Source organism: Nuphar pumila, chromosome 3 (assembly GCF_984573655.1).
Source record: "Nuphar pumila chromosome 3, dmNupPumi1.hap1.1, whole genome shotgun sequence".
Lineage (NCBI taxonomy): Eukaryota > Viridiplantae > Streptophyta > Magnoliopsida > Nymphaeales > Nymphaeaceae > Nuphar > Nuphar pumila.
In genome coordinates, this window is record NC_143251.1 from 7,378,299 (window position 1) to 7,405,088 (window position 26,790).

Here is a 26,790-nt window from a genome sequence, read left to right on the forward strand (position 1 = left end):
TCAAATTGTATGAGAGTTGAGAATGTGGACCTCCTTGGCGATTTTGAGCGTAACAGCGTGTTCTTCACCCCACAACAATTCTACATTTGAGCATCCAATGACTTACATTGGTATCAGAGCTGGTTCGACAGATCCCTGACGATGCTAAAAGCAGCCTGTGCGGGGGGGGTGTATTGACGCAGAAATCAAACGCGATAACACCAGACCAGAACACCCCTTTCACGACAGGAACGCATCGTCGAAAAAGAGGCACATAAAAAAATCAAAAAGAGCAAAAAGGTCAGATTTATTTTTTGTTTTAGACAAATCAGTAAACCAAGGGTTCCCGATTTGCGAAGACTTTAAAAAAAAAAAAGGAAGATGATTCAACCCTCTTTGGTTTCATTTTTTCGAGTAGAGAAGAAGAAATCCCCACTGGTGGTGATCGAACACCAGTGGTAGCCCGATCATTCTCACCCTCTCTCTCTTTGTGTCGATTGGCAGCATTCTTCCTGATCTTGACTGCTTAATTTCACGACAAGGGTCATAGTGTCGAGAAAAAAAAAAAGAGGGAAGAGGAAGAGGGTTCAGTTGTTGCCCTCTTCCCTCCTTCTTTTTGGCATTTGCCTTCTCACTGGAGAGCGACCGCAGCGGCATAGGGTGGGGACTGGAAAAAAAAAACATTGATTTCAGGGCAGACGGTCTCCTATCAAAGAATGAAAAAACATGTATGAAATCCATTTTGTACAAGGATTTCTACTAGTTTGTCGGCAAAAAGAAAAAAAATAGCCTTTGCTTTACCATACCAATCACCGCTTGCAGCGGCAGATGAACGAAAAGACAAAAAAAAAGAGAGGGGGAAAAGGGGCTTTTACCTTTGTCTGGGTGTCACCTGACAGGCCGGAGGAGGTAGCAGAACCTCCTCGTCATTGACGTCGCCATCAGCCATTGAAAGGGGAGGATGGTGACTCACTAAAAAATCACATGCGTCGATGCTCCTCTGAGCAGAGAGCGACTCGAACCCACCCTTAGGCAGTGGCTCATCAAAAGAGACACTGGGCTGCCACCGTTGCCGAAAAATCCCTCATCGAAAAACCCAACACCGCTCTAGCTGACGATCTCTCTCAAAGAAAAGAACAAAGAAAAAAATGGTAAGGGAACCCTAATCGGGTTTCCCTTTCATTTTTACGTATAAGCCTTTATTTATAAAAAAAACAATCAATTCGAAACTAAAATTTCCTGAATTCTAAAAAAGGGTCTCTTTAACAGGTTGTTAATTCAGTTTTTTTTTTAAACAGAAAATCAATACATTGACTTTTCTGAATTTACAGAATAGTGGTTCTCTTCTTTTCTGTTAAACTTGGGAAATTTCAAATATATATATATATATATATATATATATATATATATATATATATATATATATATATATATATATATATATATATATATATAGCTTGTTGGATAACTATGGAAAGACTACTAATATTTTTTGAAATTACAAAAGAGTGTTGAATCTCTCTGTTTAACTCAAAAAAAAATTAGTTTGAAGTTTATGTTTTTATTTTTCTTTAGAAAAGTTTATGCTTTTTTGAAAATTACAAAAAAGTAGTTTATCTTTTCTAATAAACTCATAAAGTGTTCTACTTTATTAAATTTTTGCAAGACATAACATTTAATCTTTTCTGATATTACAGAACAAGGGTTAAAACTTTATGTTTAACTCAAAAAGTTGCATAAATAGGTTTATGTGCTTTTACTTATATAAAGCCTCTTCTTTTGTTTTTTGTAATTACAAAAAAGTGGTCATGCGTTTCTAAACATCATCCAGTACTTGTTCTTCTTAAAAAGTATTTAGAATTTAGTATTTTTTTTTCATATTCTTACATATTTAAGCATCTTATTACATGTTAAATTCATTTAGAAATATCAAAATTAGTTACATTTATAAATACTATTTGAAGTAAGCTTTATTAATTATAATATTTGTTTATAACTAGGAATATGGCAAATCGAATAGTCATGACTGAGTTGTCCAAAATTGAAAAACTCAATTGGATGAATTTTGGAATATGGAGAATGAAGATGAAATATTTATTAACACATGACAAGACCCTATATGTATTGAATAATGCAAAATCTTCATTAACTGATAAATCGAGTGAAGAAGAAAAGAAAGTTCATAATAAGTTTATCGAAGACGATCAACTTGCTCAAGCAACTCTTATAACATTTATGCAAGATGATCTCATCCAAGTATTTGAAGACTTTGATACTGCAAAGAAAATGATAAAAGAAGTTAGAAAGAAGTATGATATGACTTCAGAAACCAGCATTCAATTTCTTCTTGAGCAATACAACTTCTGCAGGATGAAAGAGTGAGACAACGTAGTCGATCATGTGAATCAAATGCTGGTAATGGCTAAGGACCTAGCCATAACTGAAAATGATATTCCTGAGCGAATGCAAATCTCCACCATACTAAACAACATTTCTCTAACTTGAAAGATGGTGTCAATTGTCATGAGATTGAATTAGAAAAGTCTTACTCTAACTAAACTCTATCTGCAATTAGCCCTTGAGCAAGAGCATATGTCAAAAGACAAAAAAGGAGAAGTCATGAACACCCAGGAATCCTTCCTGGCAACCTCTCACAAGTTCAAGCCTAAAGGCACATTCTTCAAAAAATTTAAGAAGAATAAATTCAACAAGAAGCGTCTAGTGTAAACCAGAAGCTCCAAGTCTGCAATCAAGAGAGCATGTTTTTCTTGTGAAAAGATTGGGCATTTCAAGAATAATTGCCCAAACAGAACAAAAAAAATATATAGGAAAACAAGTAAATAGAGAACAAGAAATAGTATTCACTGTGTTTGAATCATTGATCGCAGATAATGATCTTCCAGGTTGGTGGATTGATTCAGGGGCGACGCAACATGTGTTTAAGTCAAATAAAGTACTTGTAGAGATAAAGTGGTTGAAGCCTAGAGATCATAAGGTGTATATTAGAAATAACACTTATAGTGATGTGCTTGGGATATGAACCTACAGGTTTCAAGTATAATGGACAAGTCTCTTACTAACAAATGTACTTTATGTACTTTTCATGAGAAGAAATCTTTTAGTAGTAGGAGATTTTGCTAAAAAGGACTTCAAAATTCGCTTTCGGAGTGACAAGGTCATTATTGAGAAAGATAAAAAAGTGAAGCTCAGGGGTCACTATAATGTTGACTATGGTCTCTTCAATTTAAACGTAACTTCTTTTAGAAATAATGTAACAAATATTTTTAATTATATTGATTATGCATTTAATGTCGATGCATATTTATGACATTTAAGGTTAAGACTTGTAAATGTTAATAAAATAAAAAGAATAATTTGAATATGAATATTACCTTCTCTTAAAAATGTATAATTTGAAAAATGTGAACCATGCATATTAAGTAAAATAACTAGAAAACCTTTTTCTAAGGGAAGTAGATCATGTGACTTACTAGTTTTAGTATACATAGATATATATGGACCCTTAATAGTAGAAACACATGAAAAAAAATCAATTTTCATTATATTTATAAATGACTACTTAAGGTATGGATACATATACTTAATCTCTAAGAAATCTGAAGCTCTAAAAAAGTTTAAAGCATATACACATGAAGTTGAAGGATTACTAGTAAGAAAAATCCAACTTATTAGATCTGACAGACGAGGTGAACAAACAAATATAACCTTAATGGATATGACAAGGTCTATGTTGGCACATGCAAATATTCTAAAAAAATTTAGGGAAAAGCAATTTACACCATCATGTATATCCTAAATAAGGTTTATTCTAAGGCTGTAGAGCTTACACCACATGAATTATGGATTGGTAGGAAGCCAGATTTGAGTCATTTGCAAAAGTGGGGATCATCTGTTCATGTATTGATTCTTAGACAAATGATAAACAAGTTAGATAGCAAAACTATCAAATGCATCTTCATGGGTTACCCAAAAGGATCTAAAGGATATCATCTATATAATCCTAAAAAGGGTTTTATAAAGAGTTATATATTTTGAAAACGAAAGGAAATGATTTTGATCCTGAAGATGATGGTGTCTTTCTAGATATTATAAATGATCTTTGGATACCAAATCCAGAGTTAGAGCATAACGATCCAGATATGAATAATAAGCAAAATTTACAACCAGTAATTGCATATAAAAAAACAAGAACTCTTCCATCCTATTTGAATGATTATTATACATTTTTGAGTAAGAAATTATGTTATTCCATATACTTGGATGAAACTCTTGACAACTTTAGTTTTAAAGATGCAGTTGCTTCTAATGAGTCTGAACTATGGAAGAAAGCAATGAAATATGAGTTGGACTCCATAGAAAAGAATGAAGTTTGTGAACTAGCCATTTTGCCTAATGGATATAGGGCAATTGATAGTAAGTGAGTTCTCAAGAAAAAACTCAATGTAAGATTAGTAGCAAAAGGCTATTCTCAACGAGAAGGGATTGATTATGAAGAAGATTACTCGCTTGTAGCCAAACTGGTATCTATTCGTATCATTTTGACATTGATAGTTTATTTTGATCTTAACCTATTTCAAATGGATGTGAAAACAACCACTTTAAATGGTGAACTAAATGAAATTATTTTTATGCAACAACCAAAATGTTTTGAAATTGAAAGTTAAGAGGATAAAATATACAAGTTAAATAAATCCTTGTATGGAAAGACATGTATTTGACTTTTTATAATGCTATAACCAAATTGGCTTATGAGGCAAATAGTTTGGATCACTCTGTATATGCCAAGAATAGTGGGAGTAAGTTTACTGTGTTACTCCTGTATGTTGATATATTAATTGCAAAAGCTGATATAGACATGATAAATATGACTAAATCATGGTTAAATTCTTAAATTACAATGAAGGATATGGGCAAAGCTTCATATATCTTTAGAATTACGATACAGAGAGATAGAAAATCGAGATTGTTATGCTTATGTCAAGAAAAATATCTTGACCACATTCTAAAGAAATTTTGAATGGAAAGTATCAAGGCAAAATATACTCTTATAGTAAAAGGCCAAAAACCAAGTAAGAATGATTGTCCAAAAGATGGCAAAGAAAAGTTTAATGTTTCCTATGCTCAGACAATTGGAAGCCTGATGTATGCAATGATTATACTAGATCTAATTTAAGTTTTGTTGTAAGTCTAGTAAGCATATGTCAAAGTAATCTTGGGTTTTCTCACTCAGAAGCAGTGAAGCAGATTTTTCGATATCTAAAGAGGAACTAAGGAACTCAAGTTATGTTATTAGTCAAATAGTTTAAAGCCTGTAGATTACTCAGATGCTGACTTTGTTGGTGATAGAAATGAAGCAAAGTCAACCTCTAGTGATGTATTTACGTTAGGAGGTGGGGCAATTGCATGGTCATACAAGAAACAAGGGTGTGTGACACAACATACCAATGAAGCTGAGTATATTGCCTATAACATGACACCCACATTTGGAGTGTGGATAAATCGCTTTCTAATGAGTTAAAATAAGATATTTCAAAAGATCCAGTTCAAGTTTATTGTGACAATAAAGCTGCTATAAGAGAACTGATAACTCTAAAAGTAAGCATAGTGAAGTTAAATATCAATATATTCATGATATGCTTATGAAAAATGAAATAGTAGTGGACTATATTCTTTCAAGTGACATGATAGCAGATCCGCTAACAAAGGTAGTCACTGGGGATGTTTTCACTAGATATGTGATTTAGATATGTTTAAGTGGTGAGTAAATAAAGATTACTCAAAAAGTATGTATGTAAGGTTCCGGTTGAGAACAAACATATAAACACAAAAAATCCTTTATGACTAAGTGAGAGATGTAAGACTATATGGTCATAAGGTAACTGTTGAGGGTTATTCTAACAATCATAATGTTCAAATACAAAGAGACGTGTCTCTTGGAGATGATGGGATCTTTCTCAGGGATGTGTCCAAAAACTTGAACTCCTTACAAGTTTATAAATGCAGTGAAAGAGTATGAAAAATATACAGATATACAAAACAATAACAATTACAATTACAAGAAAAACATTCAAATTGTAAGAGAGTTGAGAGTGTAGACCTCCTTGGCAATTTTGAGCGTAAAAGTGTGTTCTTCACCCCACAACAATTATGAATTCGAGCATTCTAGTTCTTATAAAAATCCTTCGTGACATTACTGATGGGTAGGAGAGGCCAAGTACCTTGAGTTGATGGCAGAATTGTGAAGAGAGTTAAACTTATTTTTTTGAAAGGCAGCTTTGGTTATACAACTATATCATTGGGTTTTGAACCTGCAACGTCCCAACACAAGGTCACCTAGCTGCTACTATCAGAGGAAACCCCATTGGTGAGAAGCGAGTTAAACTCGGTAGCTAGCTTTTTAGCAAGTGAGGCTCATAAGCAAAGTGGACTTGTTGGTGCCAACTGCTAAAGAAGGATCTTACAAAGTGCACTAAGCAAACTTATGTTTTTTTTTATTTCCTTACTGTTCATCAATAGTGCTTTATAAACATATGTATAAAAAGAAATAAAAGAGAAAAAGAAAGGCACACTGTTCAAGTCTATGGATAGTATTTGTTTGATAAAAAAATATTTTGTTGATGGCTGAAAAATCAAATAGTATTTGTTTGATAAAAAAAAAAATTCTTGATGGCTGAAAAAGCAATCCATTGTGGGCTATTGATTTATACCCCCTACCTCCTAAAAAAAATGTAACATACATGTTGGAAAAACATAATTCAAAGGCTTATTTCTATTTTTTTAATGCAAATTCAAAGGCTTACTTCTACTAAGCCAAACATATAGAACACATCTAGAGGGTTAGATGTGCAAAAAAACAGGTTCAAACCTACCTCTCAATCTAACCCATTTATAACATCACATTGGGATGTAAACTGCTCGTATTCAGGATGGATATAGGCAAATGCCATATCTGACTAATTTGATGTTGGCTTAAACGAATTCCAATTTAGATTTGGATTTAGGCAGTGAAAATCTCATACTAAAACCGTTTTTTATGGGCACATACTAAATCCGGTTATTTACATGCAAAATGATCCATATATTTTATCAAAACTGGATATTCATATTCAGTACCAAAAAAGTCAAAACCACATTTGCATCTGATTACAATTGGGTATAGTTTTGGGCTTATCAAATCCGACTAAAAGGAGTCAGATCCATTGGATAGATTTGTCAAATAGCTTTAAATCATAATCTCATTTTTCTACTGTGCACCACTTACTGGATAAATCTGATCCATTGACGTTCGCCCCTCATTTTCGAATCACTTAATCAATTGGGTCAGATGCCGAGGTTCAAAACATTCGGGTCAACCCGATCCACATTCATCACAACCGCACCAACAAAAGCCTGAAAAAAGTGTCCAAGGATTCTAATGATCACCTAGGGATGTTAAACCGATCATCTTCAGGCAGGATATTGGCAAATACCATATCTGACTAATTCGATGTTGTCTTAAACGAATTTGAATTCAGATTTGGATCTAGGCAGTGAAAATCTCATACCAAATCCGTTTGTTTACATGTAAAAGGATTCACATATCCATCAAAACCGGATATTCATCAGATGCAGTGGCAAAAAATCAAAACCACATTTTGCATCCGATCATAATCCGATACGACTTTGGCTTATCAAATCCGACTAAAAGGAGCCGGATTGGGTCGGATCCATTGGATCGGTTTGTCAAATAGCTTTAAGTCATAATCTCATTTCTTGCGACTCCACACCAGTTATCGGATAAAATCCGATCCATTGACATTCACCCCTCATTTTTCGGATACGTCGATCATTCGGGTCGGGTTGCGGAGGTTAAAAACAATCGGGTCAATTCGATTCTCACTCTTCACTACCACACCAAAGAAAACCCTAAAAAATTTATAGGGTTTCTTTCCTTCTTTCAAAACACTCGCAGTCGCAGTCGCAATCGCAGCCGCATAAGAGGAGGAGGAGGAGGAAGAAGAAGAAGAAGAAGAAGAAGAAGAAGAAAGAAGCAGAGGAAGGATGCCAGCGGGACACGGGGTTCGGTGTCGAACGCGCGACCTCTTCGCGCGGCCCTTCAGGAAGAAGGGGTACATCCCGCTCACCATCTACCTTCGCACCTACAAGATCGGCGACTACGTCGACATCAAGGTGAACGGGGCCGTCCACAAGGGGATGCCCCACAAGTTCTACCACGGCCGCACCGGCCGTGTCTGGGATGTCAACAAGCGCGCCATCGGCGTCGAAATCAACAAGCAGGTCCCCCTCTCTCCCCTTTCCTTTATTCAATGTACAAACCAGTATGGTATTCTCTTCGACTGCTTCGCGGCGACGTCGGATTCTGTTGTTGTTGTTGTTGTTGGTGGTGGTGGCTTATGTTTGAATTCAATTCCTGATTGTGTCATGTTCAGTGGGGACGTCTTCTTTTGTTTTTATTGAGGGGCGTTCGAATGCACCCACTTATCTACAAAACGGGGATAAGTTGGGTTATGCATCATGGTCTCCAATGGAAATATCCCAATTCACTGGGGATAAGTGTCTGCAATCGAACAACTCCTTAAGTTTGTTAGATTTAGTTTGTGGTTGTTTTCTGTGATCATTGATCGCCTCGAGTCGAGAGTGTATATCCTGTAAGTCCTTTTGCTTTCATTTTTTACTTTTTTTTATTAAGAAAGAAGTCAGGATGTGATTATGTTGTGAAAGTTGGGAGTAGAGTGAGCAGTTTCAAGTTTTTGTGTAATATGACGATGATTGAAGAGAAGAATGGGTTCACAAATGATCTTGACTCTGCCCTCTAAGAGATAATTCATAGATAGGTCTTGCTTTGTGGGTAAATTAGTTTCTGAATTGTGGTAATGTAGGTGTGGGGTTTGTGCTTTTATATCAAGGGTTTGGGTGTCATTTTAGCAGCATTTATCGTCACCTTGTGTTTCGATGACTTGAACTAATCATTATATTGAATGCAAATTGGTTTGAGTTATATGTGAATTATATTACATTTTGGTAAGTTCTTTATCATGAGAGTTGTTTGGATATACTGTAAGATGGATTGAAATGAAAGGACCTAAAATATGACCTATTATTGACCCCTGTATGGGTTCTGCATTAACCACATCACTGTTCTATATGCTTCAAGCATGATCAGACGAATTCTTTTGCATGACTCTGATTGCAAGATACATAATAAGTTGTTAGTAGTTACCTTCAACATGCAGTTAAGATCTGTTACCCTCTTTGTCTGACATGAAAGATCTTAGGAATGGGAAACAATAGAGATTGTTTGTCGTAGAACAATCAGACTTCTCAGCCTGGCGTAAGCATGATTATCAAGCTCTACTTATGCCATGTTAAGGGCCTGTTTGTTTCAAGGGCAAGAAGGGGAACACCTTTCTCACGAAGGGCACAGAATTCAAAAAGCACCTAAATTGTGCATTATTTTTGGGGGTGGGGAGGAACTGTCTACGAAAGCGATGGGACCCAGATATAGGCATGCCCATTTTTCATTCACAATTGGTTAGTTCTTCCACCAATTTAAGTGAAATAGAAGGGCCCTTGCACCTTTAGGCTTTAATGGAAAGGGTATTAATCTTCATTGAACTCTCAAGTATGCAAATGCAGGCATACATGCTTGTGTTTGCCTCTGTGCAAACAGAGAGTCACATACATAAATTAGCATGATTGGGTCTTCACTTGTCAGCACTTTCACATGTGACTTTTGAATATCGACCTTTGACACTGAGCAGCATAGTATGACATGGTGACCATGAAAGCAGGAGACCTGCATTGATAGAGTGCTTGCTGTCCATTTGACACCAAGCAAGAGCCTATGCATGACAAATTACATGATACCTTATGCACTTCATCTTCGCCCCTCCCTTGATAGCCAAGTTGTGTGGGATTCAGAACCAAAGCCTTTTGGTTAAAGATAATGCAACTTTGCCAGTCTAGCTATCACAATTGAGCTCATTGTTGGTCTGCATGGACTCAAAGGGGTTGGTGGGGTGGTGCAGCACTATTCTTATAAGTGGCCTGGTATTTGATATGGCCTAGAAACTAGAATAAGGACACGAGTGCTTGGGATTTTGCTTTATAGAAAAAAAGAATAAGGACAAATGACATATTGGTCCACAGCTTTACTGAATGAGTGCTTTCTGACTACAATGGGTGTAACACTTTCTAATTTGATAGATAACCTTTATTTCATGATATGATTTTCTTGATAATGTTTTTATTTGCAAATTGATGGATGCCATGTATTTCTTAAAATGGATTGAAAGTTGATAGTGTTTCTCTCTTTTTATTTTCTTTTTATGTAGTGTCTAGCCTAGTTGATCAAATCTTATAATCAAATTTATAAATTATGTGTGATAAATTTATGTAGCTGGTCTCTGTTAGTAACATAGTCATTAAGATAACATCAACAAAAGTTTCTTGGTAGATGTAAAAATAATTTGTTTTCTTGAGAAGTTTTTCTTGACTTCAAAAAGAAATTGGGAAATTGGAAAAATTTAAAGCACTTCCTTTTAGGAAAATATTATGCCGTGAACCTTAGTTGTCAAAGGCTGCCTAGGCGACCTAGGTGCAGCCCCAACTCCTGGGCGATCAGGTTTAGATGGTGGGGCCCTATATTACCGCCTGGTTGCCGCCTACGCTGGGATCTGAGCCTAGGCTTTTTTTGAAGATTTTTTTTAAAGACATATCATTAGTTTTCTTATTTGATGAGAAGAAGAGGAGGAGGAGGAGGCATATGATTTGTCTATTGCTATAATTTTTTTGTATACATGATTTTATTTTTCGTGTATTGTTCATTCACAATAAAAGATAAGATTCGGAACGAAGAGATACGTAAGAAGGTAGGTGTTGCACCCATTGAAAATAAGATGCGAGAGAATCGTTTACGGTGGTTTGGACATATTCGGCGAAGGCCTAATGATGCTCCAGTTAGAAGGTTGGAGAAATGGGAAAATATATTAGTTAAAAGAGGTCGGGGTAGGCCTAGGAAGACTTGGATGGAGATGATAGGAAAGGATATGAATGCTTTGAACCTCACTGAGGACATGGCGTTGGATAGAAATGATTGGAGGAAAAGGATTCATGTGGAAGACCCAAAATGAATTTCTTTTTTGGTTCATATCGCTGACCCCAATTGTTTTGGGATGAAGGCGTAGTTGTTGTTGTTGTTGTTGTTGTTGTTGTTCATTCACATTGTTAGTTACTTTAGTTTGTTTATTCAATTGTTAATTTATTCTTAATTTGTTTGAGCAGGTTAAGGTTATGTAATATGATTGCTTTACAGTGTTCAACAACATATTATTTGTCTATTGCTTATTGTTGATTGATTTTTTGTTGTATACATGTTTCTTATTATGTTTTTTATTTTATTTTTTTTATTTGGGGTACCGCCTAGGCATTTTTAGGGGCTCACCGCCTAGGCTCCACCTAGCGCCTATGACAACTAAGCCGTAAACAAAATTGTGAGATATTGCTTTTCTTATATAATGATAAATTTAATATCCTGCCAATAATGATGAGAATAAAAAAGGAAATATATTCCTTTATTTCAAGGTGCACTTTTTACTTAAGATGTTGAGATGCATATGGTTGGGGTGGAGAGTAGAGATGGAAGGATCTTCCAGTCCTTACTTTTAGAAATCGTGTTCTGCCATAGGTTGGTTGCTGGTTTTTGTGCGAGCACTGTGAAGTTGGTTTGTGGTCACATGGCTTTGGTAAATGTTTTTTCACGATGTCTGAAAGGAAGTCTAATACTCTTTTTGCAAATAAGCACTGTCTGTTTGTGTGCTTTTGATGTGTGGCCTAGACTTGCCATTTCTTGGTTAGGCTAGTGTTGGATTGACAAGGGTTCACATATAAGAATACTTTTTCCTTCTCTTTGTGGGTTTAGATTGTCAACTGCTGCTCCTCCCTTGTCTTCCTTGTATGGAATTCATGTTATAATTTTGGTAATTGTGCTTTTATTCTTCAAGAATTCTATGTTATGCAGGTAGAGGACATCATGCTAGATATTTTTGCATGTGCTGTTTCTAGACTGTTCATGACTCTGTCTTTCTTATCCCGATTAACTTTGTTTCCTTGTGCAATTTGTTTAGCATGTAAAATGTGTTGGAACATTGTGATGTCTTATGCACGATGGTGCCCACATCATCTTATTTCAATTATATGTGTATATAGTATATACAGTACTTTCTTGTGCAAGTTCTTTAATCTTGTCCAACTTAATATGAGTTTTCAGGTTTAATTTTTCTGTAGTGATTTTGCATTATCTATCTAATAGTCATGATTGCTGGCATCTTCCGCTCATTCTGCTTAAGAAAAAGTCATTTCCTCTGTTTCCTTTTTTCGTGGACATGACGAGGACATCTAATATTTGTTTTTTCTTGACATTTGTGGGACTTTTAACACCTTGCACTATATTGAACTGATGATATGTTCATAAACATCTGGTTGTTTAAAAAATTTGTTTTGGGAATGCTAGGTTGGGAATAGGATCATAAGGAAGAGAATCCATGTCCGTGTGGAGCATGTTCAGCCATCACGGTGCAGAGAAGAGTTCCAGCTTAGAAAAATCCGGAATGACAAGTTGAAGGCAGAGGCAAAAGCACGCGGTGAGAAAATCAGCACTAAGCGACAGCCTGAGGGTCCAAAACCTGGTTTTATGGTGGAAGCGGCGACACTGGAAACTGTAACCCCAATCCCATATGATGTTGTCAATGATCTCAAGGGTGGTTATTGATCCACTTCATATGGCCTGGATTTCTTTTTTAAATATGGTGTTTTTAGAATCCCAATTTTGATGACTTATGCAGAAACTTACAAACTGTTTTAGGATACATTTTGTGTACTTGAGCTTCTTTGTGATCTCTTGGTTTACAATTGATGGTTAGATACTTGTAGCTGAGCTTCTTTGTGATCTCTTAGTTTACAATTATTGGTTAGATACTTCATTAAGAACCACAATAACCAAGCTCTTCTTTTCGCCCTTGATATATCAGCTACATTATGCAAGTTTTATGATCTGCCTTGGTAGGGCTCAGGGTTGGACCGGCTTATGGCGTGTGATAACATGGTTGTTTTGCTCAATGGGCCTTAAGATCAGTCCTGAGTCTGGTCTGATGTGAAACTGGGCCTGTCGGCTTTATGAGCTGCTTACCTAACCCAAGCAGAGCCCTGTTTACTACTAAACAGGCCCAGATCACCTGAATGTTTTAAGTTCAGACCTGGCCTTATCTTGCTTGATCTTCTTTTTGTTGGCAGCTTGCTCAAGCTTATCTGGGTTCCTGTTATTGCTTTAGGTGCTTCTTGGGAGTATTCTTATATTTTCATATTTCTTTCTGCCATTTTTTTGTGAGGGAAAAAGGGTATTCATGACCGATTGTGGTAAAACCTGTTACCACACTGTCATAAATAGTGTTGACATTTGACTTTATTGTGATTATTTTACAAAACACGAGTTATGTCAATGTGATTTTAATTTTATTTTAAAATTTGTCATATAATTTGATGGTTTTATTTCTTTTTTTTTTAACGTGCATAGATTTCTTAATCTTTTTTGGATCTTTTGCAATTTATAGTGATTCTTTTATTGGTAACAATATCTTGGCTACGAGATTTGATGATACTAAATTCAATATAAAAAAAGCCCAAGATGCTTCCTGGTTGGCCTGTGGACACCATTTTTTCTTAAATCCTAAAAGGGGGTTCGTTTTGTATGGAGAACTCCTGCGTGGTCCCTTCCACATGCTGAGATAAGTTGAACAATACTGCTATTTCTTGCGATTACACTTCAATTCCACTAAACAAACGGACTTCAAGCTTAGTTGCCAGTGACCTGTTTAGGGGTGGGTGGTGTTGGAAATAGTTGAAGCGAGTTAGAGATTCCCAAAGTTGCTCTTGGTTGTTTAGGGGTAGGTTGTATCGTTCATTTCTTCAGTTTCTCACGTATTTACCCTTTTGGGTTTTTGGTGGGATGGATGATGTGACAATTCATTCTGTAATAAAAGAATTAAAGACCTCTAGCGAATTATTTAAATAAATTAATTTTCTCTACCAACTTATCCCTTGTTTTCCTACCTCCGCAAACAGTGAAAAGATCAAGTGCAATATGATTAAGCACCTGATCACCCTCCATCTTGGGGACAGGGCCTGTCTGGTGTGGGACTCGACCTGATTGAGGGTGATCGGGTGCTTAATGCACAAATTTTTGTTCTATCATATTGCACCCGATCCAGACTCCTGCAAACACGATATGAAATCCAAGAGAATTGATACATGAGTTGTTGAAGGAATCACAGGGTGCTCCCAAACAAGCCTACCAATTATTCAATTTCTTTGGAATTCATTTCCACCAAATTTCCCAATACCTTCTAACAATGATGTCCCGAGTTCGAAACCCGTCAAAGCTGGGCGTATTCCCTGGTGGGCAAGAGGAACCAACGAGCTTGTGGTTGAGTGAGGTGGTTTTCCTCCCCCGTTATCCAAATAAAAGGTATTGGGTTAATTCTGCTTTAATATTATATGTGCTAGGCAGGGTTGGTGTCAGCAGACCATCTTTTTGCCTTAATGTCCCATTTCCCACTGGCTTCTTTGCAGTGGATGGCCGAGGTGCCATTGGCTTCCTCATCTTGGGGCCGCATTGACTTCGGAATAGGAAGATATGGCGTCAAATATGGACATTCCACCTGGTGTTACTTATGGCTGGAGAGTAAGTTTCATCCTCTTTCTGTCACCTCTCTTTGTGAAATCTCTTCACCTGATTTATCAATGCATTTTTATCTTCCGATTCAAAAAGAAAAAAAGAACAAACAAATATGCAACGAACATTCTCCCTTTAGTCACTATCTCAAATGGCAGAAGTCAATGAACTAAATTTGAGATATATTCACTGTTCTCAATCCTGCCATTTGAGATGCCCAAGATTATTGCAAGATTATGTACGGCGAATTAGTTTTCCTGCAGATTTCTACCTAAATGATGTAAACATAACATTCATCTCCATCAGCCATTTTCAACACCAGCTGATTTTTCAAAGATTTCTTGCATACCCTTGTATTTGAGTGCTTTTTTTGTTGATCAGACCCTACAGAGTACAGTTATGATCTACAATCATTATTCAGTAGAAAACAAGTTTTTGGATCATGTGGTTATGGCATACATGTAGGTTTTTTAAGATCTTCAAAAATCAACGGCTCACAATGTACCAAAATTTCATGACTTAAAAGAACTTATTTTGATGTCCAAAAAACATGATTTCTATCAAATAAACTGTGTTCAGTACATCTACAAGGTCTGACGGAGAAGATGCAGCCTACAACCATGATTTCTAGTAGGTGGGAGTAGGTGCTCCCAGAGCACCATAGAATTACTGATATATATATATATATATAGAAAGAAAGATTTAAAGAGATTTTTTTTTAAATATAAACAAGCTAGCTAATGATCTGCTTGTAGAGCTTAGCTTGGTTTGTAACAAATTCATCAGCTAAGCTCGAGCAGGGGTTTAACGAGCTAAGCCCAAACAGCCTAAGCTCGGCTGGTTTACCAGCCCTATTGACCTGCACTGATTAAGTATGCAGAAATTAATGATCAGATGATAGTGAAATAAATTTATATTGATGTTGAAAAAGATGCATCTATTTTGTATATATCTCATTAAATTCTCCCAATGTATCCACTTTTCCACATTGAATGGTCTAATGGCGGGCAAACTTGACAAAGGGGGCTAGGGATTGGCAAAAAAAAACAAAAGAACAAAATTACTAGCCAATATGGTTCTGACTTATGCATCCATTTGTTGTTAGAGATGGATGAAACATTTTCATGTTGAAATGCTGCCTTTAGTTGTGGTGTTATTGGTTGAGAATCACTTCCTTTGTGTTGACAAAGCATTACCTTGCCGGTTTGACCAATCAATATTGCTGCAAATAAGGATTGGGGAGTCTGTGGGCCTTTTTAAGTGTAGAACCCAACATAGACTTTTGAGAGTATGAACCATTTCAATTTTTAAACCTAACTTGTGCTGAAGTTGGGTTGGTCCCGGTTGATGTGGGGTATATGAGAATGAAAATAGTCATATCTTAGGGCCACTTTTCAATAGCTAGAAATCTGCACCATCTTAGCAGAGGTTGTTCTAGATTTCCTGTATGAATCCTGCCCCTATCAACTGAAACAGAACAGATATAATAGATCTGCTTTGTGCTAACTCAAGTCTCAAGTTGAGTCTGAAGCTTCAAAAGTTCTGCTTTTAGGTGCTTCCATTGACTTCCTTCAACCGTCTTATGCTTTCATACATGTGTGTGTGTGTGTGTGTGTGTGTGGGGGGGGGGTGTTATAGAGTTAGTATCGGTGCTTATTGGAGGATACGCATCGGCATAATTTCGATACAATGCAGGCCTGAATCGGCTAATTTTTAATAAATATAAAAAATGCAAAAACAAAAATTTTTAAATATTATTTTAAAATTATTTTAATAGTTTTAACATGTATCCTGATACTGACAACATTGGGCGTGTCCAAGCGTGTCACCAAGGACACACCCAAAATGGCATGTCCCTGTGACATAAAGGAGTACACGTATCGGACCCGTTGTAACAGTGGGACCCTATTTTTGCATCCCAAGAATTGTAAAATTGTAATGTCAATTATGAGTTCCACATTTTGCATTCGTTTGCTGAAAGGATGTAATTGATAATTACTTTCTCTCTCTAAAAAAAAAGTAATTGGTAATTACTCTCCATTTCCCCTTATTCAGATAACTCTGTGTAGTGTCTAGAAATGGGTATTTGGTTCTTTTCCAAACAAATAATGCAACTCTCTCTCTCTCTCTCTCTGGGTATTTGGTTCTTTGCCAAACAAATAATGCAACTCTCTCTCTCTCTCTCTCTCTCTCTCTCCACGTCACTTTCACTACACCTCAAATTTTGCCGTGAATTTCATATGGACGACGAAACAACTATTCTTACTTTGACATCAGGAACTAGAATTGAATTGACCTACTCTCTTACTATATTCCATGTTAAAGTTCTTTGGTCCCAAACAAAAAAAAAAATAATTGTGATCTTGACCCAATTCTCAGTGGTTAATGAAAACGACCCTCATGCAAATAATAATAGACTTGTGCATAAACTAAGCCGACTAAAGGAGTTTTAACCGTGGATATGACTAGGAAACGATACGAGCAGCTCGCTATTCAGCTCAGCTTGGTTCGCCGAGCTACGAGCCAGCTTGTTTAGGTAAATGATCCGAGCACGAACATAGCAAGTATAGGGTCATTTTACATATTATATATTTTTTACACATATTATATCTTTAAAATGCATATTATATATGTTTTATACATGTATTGTATATATTATTATATGTATTATACATATATTTTATATATTTTGTACATTATCAAGCTTTAAAAAAATACTTAAAAAACATTTTTTTTAGAAAACAAGCCAGCTCATGATTAGCTCATAAGGCTTCGTTCGGCTTGTGACAAGCTCATGAGTTGAGCCCGAGCAAAGGCGTACCTTTTACCAGCTGAGCCCGAACAACCCAAGCTCGGCTTATTCAGCTCGTTTACCAGCCCCACAAGTCGATACTGAAATAGAACCACGGTCAATATAGCACCATTCTGTCTGTATCCGGGATGTCCAAATTACCATAATGGTGGTTTCTCCCAATGTCCAACCCTGATTCCAATTCTGAACCAAATCGAGCTGAATTGGCCAATTATTAACCAGAAAATGATAAATGTCAAGAAAATATTAAAATAATATTAACATATAAAAAATAAAAAACTATTTTAAATTATTTTTAAAATTTATTAAAAAAAACTGAATCACCTCAGTTTCCATTTTTGTCTGATACAACACGAATTGGCTGATTCGCCATGATACTGACAACATTGGTTTCTCCTCCAGTAATAAAAAAGACTAGGGACTGGATAACTTGACTGACTATGACTGGGTAGGCTCGAACTCACTTAGAAGGACTTGGTCTGTGGGATGCTCAACGACGCATAGTACTTGTAGCTCACTCTTACAGGATCAAGCTTGACCTGGCATGACGTCCAAGCTGCCCACTGACCTGTTTGGTTTGAGTTGAAGTATGGGTTTATGCAAGATTGCAAATGGGTGGTTGGATGCACCCGTTTACAGGGATAAGGTATGTTAGTTTTGCTGATGAAGTGGGTGCATCTAAATACTACCTAAGAGCCTTAAAAAACTAAATACGATCATAGACTTGGCTGGTGTGTCAACCTGACTTGGTGGGACATGCCAAATGAACCCCAAGCCTTTGATTTTTTTTTTCTCCTCCAAAATATAACCTGGTCAAAGATCGAAGCTAGCCAAGAATATTGAGCATACACAGACTTAGCCGGGTCAAACGAGTCTCAATGACTAAATTAAGCATGCGGGCGACGAACAGTATTTGACTCCGACGAACCCTATTTGACTCCACCGTTAATGCTGACTTCAGACATGGACTTGGCCAAGTTCATGTCTGACTTGGTGCTTCAGACCCGACTTGAGCGACAAAGCTCAAGTTAATCGCACTTTTTCGAACCTGAGCCAATCCCTCCGGTTCATAAGGATGCTTTAATTCGATCTCAGGTGATCAGGTTTGGTGCACCAAACTTTGGAACGAGGTGCAGACATAGGAAGTGTTCTAATATTTGAGGACACTTTGATATGTACCTGATCAAGGCATTGTCAGATGACAAGCTAAACCAGAAAGATAAAGGAGAAAAAAGGGTTTTTATTAATTTGATCGCCCCCTCCCAGAAAGGTAAAACAATATCTGCTCATCTGTTAGGGGCAACTCGTCACCAATCTAAAGAAACGTCGTGAGTTCAAAACCCATAGATGTGCGTCCCTTGCCAGGCAGCCAAAGCTTGGTGTACTTCTGGTGGGAAAGAGGTACTCGGGTTTTACACCAATGAGATCATGAGTGAGTGCCATGGTTTTCTTATGTTATCCAAAAGAAAAAAGAAAGAAAAAAATCACCGACTACATCTAAAAATGGGAATTCTAACATTTCAATACAAAGGAATGACTCAAATCCAATTGCAGGTGCTTGAAAAGACTAATTAGACTTTCATTTCCCCAATATTAAATGAAGGAAAATTTTTAATTATGGTTAAACTTATTGGGGGGTTCTGGTTTACTCTCAATATTATTTCCTCAGCCTGTAATATATTTTCTTTTATGAAGGAACCTTCACTGAGGGCCCACTTCCCAGAAAGGTAAAACTCCGGGTTGAGGACTTCAACTCGACCACCGGGCCTTAGGTACCCAACAATGATAAAGCAACAGCATCCCCATGCACCAACGGGATTTGATTTTGGGCCTTCAGCTTGACACAAGACCCTGCTGACCACATGGGTAACCACTGTGGTGGTTATGTTTTTTGGGTTAAAGAAGCAATTAGATATTCATACAAGGGCTTAAGCCTAGCAACCCAGGCTTGATTATGTCACAAGATACTTCCAACTTATATTCGTGTCGTGCCCCCTTATATACTATTTCTAACGGGGCAAAAAATGTGGTGTCATGTGCCCTTTTGGGCGTGTCCATGTGATGTACCTTTTGGGAGTAAAAATCACAGGCGAGTGTGTAGTGACTTCTGGTTGACTCCTTTTTGAAGTGGATAAGACATCTAACGAAATCAATATATGTGGGTTAAGTACCCTTCCTTCACACTCTTTGACCAGGGTTTGGTTCACCCACTTCTCCAAACCCCTTTCTCCACTCTCTTTCGCTTATGCCAAATTAAACAAAAGGATGAGGACAAAGCCATCACCAACTTAAACAAGTCCAACGCTAACGTGGAATTGTTGTTGTGATCACTAAATCATCTCCGTGGATTTGTTAGTTACATTTTCGCCTAGTGTGATAGCTATTGCTGTTGATATGCATTTACCATTTGAGAACAACATGTCCTTATATCATAATTAAGGCCAATAGTATATGTCTCTTCAAATATGCTGAATGCATTATGGATTTGTTATGTTGACAAAGTAGTCCCTCCACCTTCAGGTAATTTTTTTCCTAAAAAGATGGCACATCATATGAGAACCCCACTCTCTCTCTCATGAAGCAGACAAGCATAATAAATTTCTGAAGAATCTAAACGACCAACTAAATTAACAAATGATGCTCTTGAGCCTTGACATCATTTAGGAGATAGGACCACCATAATCACTTGGGAGATCTCTCCCTTCAATAGGTTGTGAAAAATGCACACACTTTTGGAAATTTTTAAATCATATATCTATTTTTAACAAGATCCGCCGACCTGTTTTAGGAGACCGTATCATTGCTTAATAAACAGTCAAATCTCTCTCTCTCTCTCTCTCGTACACCCGGAGGTATACTCGTGCCTTGAGTGGTGAAACCGTTGGGAAGCAGGTAAGGCTAATGCATAAATTGCATAGATTCCATGCCCTTTTTGATTGCTTAAGGATGATTGTCCAGGAAGAAAAACCATTCCAAAGCATTCCTCCTGTCTCGAAGTAATCTTTTTCTCTCATTCACTGTTATGCTTTTCTTTCCTTGAAATTTTTTACCTTTCATGTCTCCCTGCTCTGTTTCTCCCTCTCTCATCCTTCATCATGCTTGATCTCTGCAGGAATGGGTGGTGAGGACCAAATGAAGCTCTCTGACCATTTCTCCAACCAAAACACAGTGGAATCTATTGCAGGTAAACCATACTTTTGTGCATGACCATCAAGCATATCTTGTTTCTTGTACTTGATTTCAATCATGGGTAGCCATGTTTTCATGCATGAAATCCACTTTCTTTTGATTTTCCTTCCTCTTTTACATGATTCCATTGATGGGTACTCTCTCTCTCTCTTTTTTTAGGACCAGGGACTAAAGGAAGCCCAGCAAAGGATGAAGGTACAGAACCATCAAAAGTCTTCAATTCAGATACCACCAATGAGCAGAGCTCTCCTAGGACGGTCATAGAAGGCTCTGCTTTGGTACTCTGTTCGGATAGCAGTAGCAGCAGCAGAAGCAGCACAGGCTCTGTTGAGAAACCGAATAGCGTTGATGGGTCACAGTGGAGGACTCTGCTCCATGCGTGGAAAACCAAGTCAATGAGAAGGCTTTCGACGTTTCCACCGATAGGGTACTCTGCTTTGGGAAGGAAAAGCGTTCGTAGGGTGGTCGCTCGGCAATGCGTACTGGAAGAAGATGATGCAGGTTTATTTGGGGGACTTGAAAATTCAAAGCCATCATGGAGGAACTTTGGTTATGATGAGCTTGCTTCTGCTACTGATAACTTCAGTACTGGTTAGTGATTAATCACCTTCAAAATTGTTCTTTTTTTTCACTTTTTCAAGGAGAAGGAAACCCTGTTTTGTGACAGTTTATGAACTCTGACCCTTTTTCAAGTTCCTTTTAAGAATAGAAGAAAGCCATATTTTGATGAATTTCATAAACTTCCCATGGACATGCTTTTAGGAAGTTCCATCTTACTGCAGGGCATGCTTTTATAGGTATGCTATTGTTGAGTATAGTTTTTTAGGCATATTGTACCATTAGATTTGCTCTAAACAAGAAGCAAAAAATATTGTTAGGAGCAATCCATTAGCAGTTTGAACTTGAGATCATTTCATTAGATGCCAATTATTCTTGGACCATTAGCCTAGTTCTTGTGCTGATCTCCCCACTTTGTTGGTCTTTTTGATGCAATGGTCCCTACAACTCAATAGCTTTCTTTTCTGAAACTTAGTGAAATCCGGTCGCAGAAAGAATGTGGAAAGGACCAACCTGCTTATTGTGAGGCATTCCATCTTGATTTTACAAGTTTTACTTGGGGAAGAGAAATCCAAACCAATAAAAGAATGACCATGGAAGTACTGGAATTCATCAACTTGATCAAGTTCACACCCTTTGATTTTGTTATAAAGCTGAAATTACATGATTTTAAGTGATTTCAAAGGGAAACTCTATCATATTTTCAGCAAACAGCATCTTTTTTAGTATTAAAACTTTTTAAAAAATTTGGCAGAGAGGATGATAGGAAAAGGTGGCCATGCGGAGGTTTACAGGGGATGCCTGCCTGATGGGCAACTTGTGGCAATCAAGAAGTTGACCAAAGGGAACACAGAGGAAGAGAGGACAGGAGATTTCTTGTCTGAACTGGGGATTATTGCTCATATAAACCACCCAAATGCTGCTCGCTTGATTGGGTTTGGAGTTGAAGGTGGCCTTCATCTGGTTCTCCAATTCTCTCCTCATGGCAGCTTAGCGTCCATGCTTCATGGTATGTGTTTATGTGCTGCATTTGACCATAAATTTATGTCAACATTCACATGTTGATGCCATCATTCCACGAATACGCATATGGATGAAAATATGATGTGTTTGTATGTGTACACAATGGTATGAGGGTTATGGATTCTAAGTGGTTGTCGAACACTCGGCATGATGTACTTTGCAAGAACTTACACAAAATCCTGAATTTTCTGGTTTTGTTTGTGCATATGCAACTGAAATCCAGGATGTGGTGGATTCTTGGCATTTCTGGATCCAGGAGCCCAGAATTTGAAAACCTGTAAATCCTGGTTTTGGTGGCATTCACTCACCCACCAAATGAGTTTTTTTTTCTTTCGAAAAGGCATGTTTTATTGTTGCTCCAAGTATCTTCCAACAACCATTAACAACTCAATATCAGCTAACCAAGAGTTTCATTTTCCATTTTGTTTCTTATAACAAGAACAAGCCCAAACTCATGTTTTTTACCATGTTATGGCTTGATGACGCTGACAAATTGGCCATCTTAAGATACTTGCACATTAGTCATTCATCAAACGTGGGTGTGGATGGCACATAAGATTAAGACCTTCCTGGATCTTGAAATTTCTTAGAGCTAGTATGAACGGACAAATTAAGATCACCTTGGATCTTGAAATTTCTTAGAACTAGTATGTATGGACAGAACCTAAGGTCTGCCATTAAGATGACTGAAAATCCAGAATTCTTTGGATTTTATGGGCATCTCATCTTGTGTCGCAACAAGAATATTGGGACTAACACCTACTTTTTTAAAGGATCAAAAGCAAAGTTAGAATGGGGAGTGAGGTACAAAGTTGCATTGGGGACGGCAGAAGGGCTAAGATACCTCCATGAGGGCTGCCAACGGCGTATAATCCATAGGGACATCAAGGCATCGAACATCTTACTGACAGAGGACTACCAACCTCAGGTATGCTTTTACACTAGTTTCCACACGTTCTTTTGTGATTTTCCAAGTGCTTGTTGGTTTGCTCGAGGGGGCTTCATGGGAGGTGCCTTTCACACCTCTCGTACGAAAGTCGCACCCCGCGAGAAACAATGGGTTTACATGGGCCCCATGCTTTCTCGGGGAGGGGGCTATGAAAGAATTTTCCTACGAAAACCCTGTATCCTATTAGGAAACGTTGGGCTCAAGTGTGTGAACCGTTCTACCCACCGCATTTGTTTAAGCCACTGCGGGAAAACGTCCATTTTCATAAGAAACTGGTTTGTTTTTTCCTGAAACCAACATGACCTACTACGGGTATCTTTCATTTTTTCCCCTAATACTTTAGAACCAAATACCGTTCTTTGGAGATTGGTTCATTGGGCAGGCTGATTTTAAGGGTTCTTTGATGGAAGACCCACTCTTGCACTTTCCACATTGAGATTTGAGACTGGAAAAAGTCGTGTGCGACAATCTCGATCTCAACTTTTTATGATTTTTCATATTCTTCCGTACAATCAGGATATATGTCCAAATCTCTCTCTCTCTCTCTCTCTCTCTCTCTCCAAGAACGCATCTTGATCACCTCCAAATAATAATAATAACAATAATTAATGAAAGGGCTGACATGACACCATTGTTCGAAGTTGTGCTTTCACACGGTCACACCTACCAGTTTTTTAACTTCAAAATAAACTTATAGAAAAACCCCACAATGAATGTGGGAACGCAAGTCTATGTTTGTGCATGTACTTGATTATACCCCCAGGCCACCATCACTTAACAGGGGTTAGCCTTTTTATGTAACTTTTTTTTTTTAATTTTAGTTTGTCCTACTTTTTTAACTCAAGTTTTCAGCAAACTATGGAATTCGCGTTCACACGCAAAGATGTATTCAGCATAGTCGATTTGCTAGGCAAAGATACTTTATCATTTTTTATAAAAAACATGATTTTTTAAGCCTTCAATATATATAAAATTCTTAAAACAGTTGATTTTTAAACCTTATAAAAACCTACCTGCCTATTAAAATTGGACGAACCAAGAGTCGATTCTTATAAAATCAAGCACTTAGAACACATCTGTATGGTTAGATTTACGGAAAACATAAAAAAAATTCAAAAGCCCAGCAGGCTAAAAATGTGGTAGACAACTACCACCTACTCATATTTATTTATCTAATTAATTGGTTAATTTATTAAATACGTATACAGGAAAAGTGAATCTTACGCGCTACTTTCATGCCGGATATGTTCCCTGTTTTGGTTAATATAGACCCTTTCATTCCCCTGATTACTGAATTGATTCAATTGAGATAGTCTCTCTCTCTCTCTCTCTCTCTCTCTCTCATTCTCTCTCTTGTGGGTGTTTATGGGCGTGTTTGTATTTGTGTTTTCAAATGAATCTATTGTTGAATAGAGCTCAGATTTAGAATAATACCACATCTCTCTCTCTCTCTCTCTCATTACAATTGTTTGGTGCAGATATCGGACTTCGGACTAGCAAAATGGCTACCTGACCAATGGACACACCACGTAGTGTCACCCATTGAGGGCACATTTGGGTTTGTGTTCCCCTTCCATCTCCTTCCTTTCTATCTTCTTTATAAGTCGCCCATATTTCTATGTGGTTAAAATTAATGGTGTATTGTTTCAAAAGGTTCATGGTTTAGATGGTTAACATTTTTTTAAACCTGGACTCATCCAAAGACCAAACATGATTAAGGCTGCAGATGTGCTTAGTTAGTTATATGGGCCAAACTGACCAGCCCATCTTGGGCTAGTCTCAGTCTTTAGGTCCTAATCAGGGTATCCATCAACTTAATGCGGTGGATTATCAATTATGTCAGAAACTTAGGCCCCGGCAATTTGCTTATTTGTGATGAGCATTTGTTCAAAAAAGGTGGTTGCATTTTGCTTGTTTTACCTTCAGTATGCATCCTAATTGTTTTAATGAGGCTCATAAACAATGATTTTTTTCACCAGTGTAAATGATTTGGCTTATAACTGCTAATTGGGCTTATGTTTGTATAATGGATAATTTAGGTACCTAGCACCGGAGTACTTCATGCATGGGATAGTTGATGAGAAAATTGATGTGTTTGCATTTGGAGTTCTACTCCTAGAGCTCATTACCGGTCGCCGTGCCGTCGACTCGTGCCGCCAGAGCCTTCTTATGTGGGTATGAGTGCATCTCCAGATTCTTTCCAACTCTTGTTGGTCTTTCCATCTCGCCACTGATTAAGAATGCATGATATGAACTTACTAATGCTTGTTAATTTTCCAGGCAAAGCCACTGCTTGATAGTAAAAATGTGAAAGAATTGGTGGATCCGAACCTAGGAGAAGAATTTGATCCTCGCGAGATGAACTGGGTTATGTTGACCGCATCCATGTGCGTCCATCACTTGGCAGCGGCGAGGCCACAAATGAGACAGGTGAGTCTTTGGCCTCATGACATTAGAACCGTGTTATTAGTGACGAATCACAATGTCATCATCATCACACCTTATCCCAACTACATGGAGTCAGTTTTGCGAGTCCTATTTCTCCATTTCTGTCTATCTAGAGCTGTTAATGCCATCGTGATTTGTGATCATAACAAATAACTAATCAAGGTTAGACTAACATTGACTACCCAATGCACTATATAAACCAATATACCATACTAAACTTTTGGCCTAGGGTGTGTGAAGTATGAAATGTGTCCAAGTTAATGAACTCCAGTATCTTACCATTAAATGCTGGCCTGATTCTTTGTTTTTTTTGAAAGGTAAGCTAGGGTTAAGCAGTCTCCTACCAGTTATACAACTATACCATTGGGTTTTGAACCTGCAACATCCCAACACAAGGTGACGTGCAATAGTTGCTCCTACCAGACAAGCAGAGCCCCCGTTGGTGGCCTGATTCTTATGAATGTTGGTTTCTGCTATACATGGGCACCATGTGAAGCATTTTTTCTTTAACAAATTCATTATCATGAATTTGGTTAGCATTCCATGTGATGCCCAAACACGACCTTTTGCTGAGGTCCATTGTAGCACATGGGCAATAATATATGTCCACATGGTCAAGTTTCACTGGAACTGATTTCCCATGTTTGTTTTTCCCTGTGGGGTTTGTGTTCTGAAGGTTGTGAGGCTTCTAAGAGGTGAAAGTGCAACCATGGACTCAATGGGGAAGGGGCAACAACACAGGTCGGGTGGTGGTGGGTTCCTCTTGATGAATGCTTTGGACGTGGATGAATACACATCATCCAGATATCTCAATGATCTCAATCGCCATAGGCAACTTGCCTTGGAATTCTAGGGTGTCTTTCTTTCTTCCTTTTATTTTTATTCTGGAATTGTATCTACTCAGGCTAGAGTTACTGTAAATGATCCATCAGAAATATAGCAAAGTGGGTCCTACTGTTTTCTGCCACTTCTAAAGTTGCAGTGCACTTTTGCAAGTCACCCCCAATCTTCAATATTCAGTTAAATCTAATAAAGAAAAAAGGCCAAAAAATCAACTGGATCCAAACTGATCCGAACCCAAAT

General features: G+C 37.5%; 2 protein-coding genes across 2 annotated transcripts; both read left to right on the plus strand.

Annotated features, from left to right (window-relative positions):
- The first annotated feature begins 7,946 nt into the window (after nt 1-7,946).
- On the plus strand, nt 7,947-12,930 carry LOC149841804 (large ribosomal subunit protein eL21x/eL21w-like). The gene is made up of 2 exons (XM_089998702.1): nt 7,947-8,277; nt 12,512-12,930. Exons 1-2 carry the CDS (start codon nt 8,041-8,043, stop codon nt 12,767-12,769), a joined length of 495 nt encoding a protein of 164 aa, XP_089854828.1. The 5' UTR covers nt 7,947-8,040; the 3' UTR covers nt 12,770-12,930.
- Nucleotides 12,931-20,474: 7,544 nt separating this feature from the next.
- LOC149841805 (receptor-like cytosolic serine/threonine-protein kinase RBK1) lies at nt 20,475-26,560 on the plus strand. Its single transcript, XM_090000525.1, has 9 exons — nt 20,475-20,536; nt 20,653-20,724; nt 20,889-21,320; nt 22,042-22,296; nt 23,084-23,238; nt 24,738-24,817; nt 25,299-25,434; nt 25,540-25,689; nt 26,384-26,560. Exons 2-9 carry the CDS (start codon nt 20,655-20,657, stop codon nt 26,558-26,560), a joined length of 1,455 nt encoding a protein of 484 aa, XP_089856651.1. The 5' UTR covers nt 20,475-20,536; nt 20,653-20,654.
- Nucleotides 26,561-26,790: the final 230 nt, after the last annotated feature.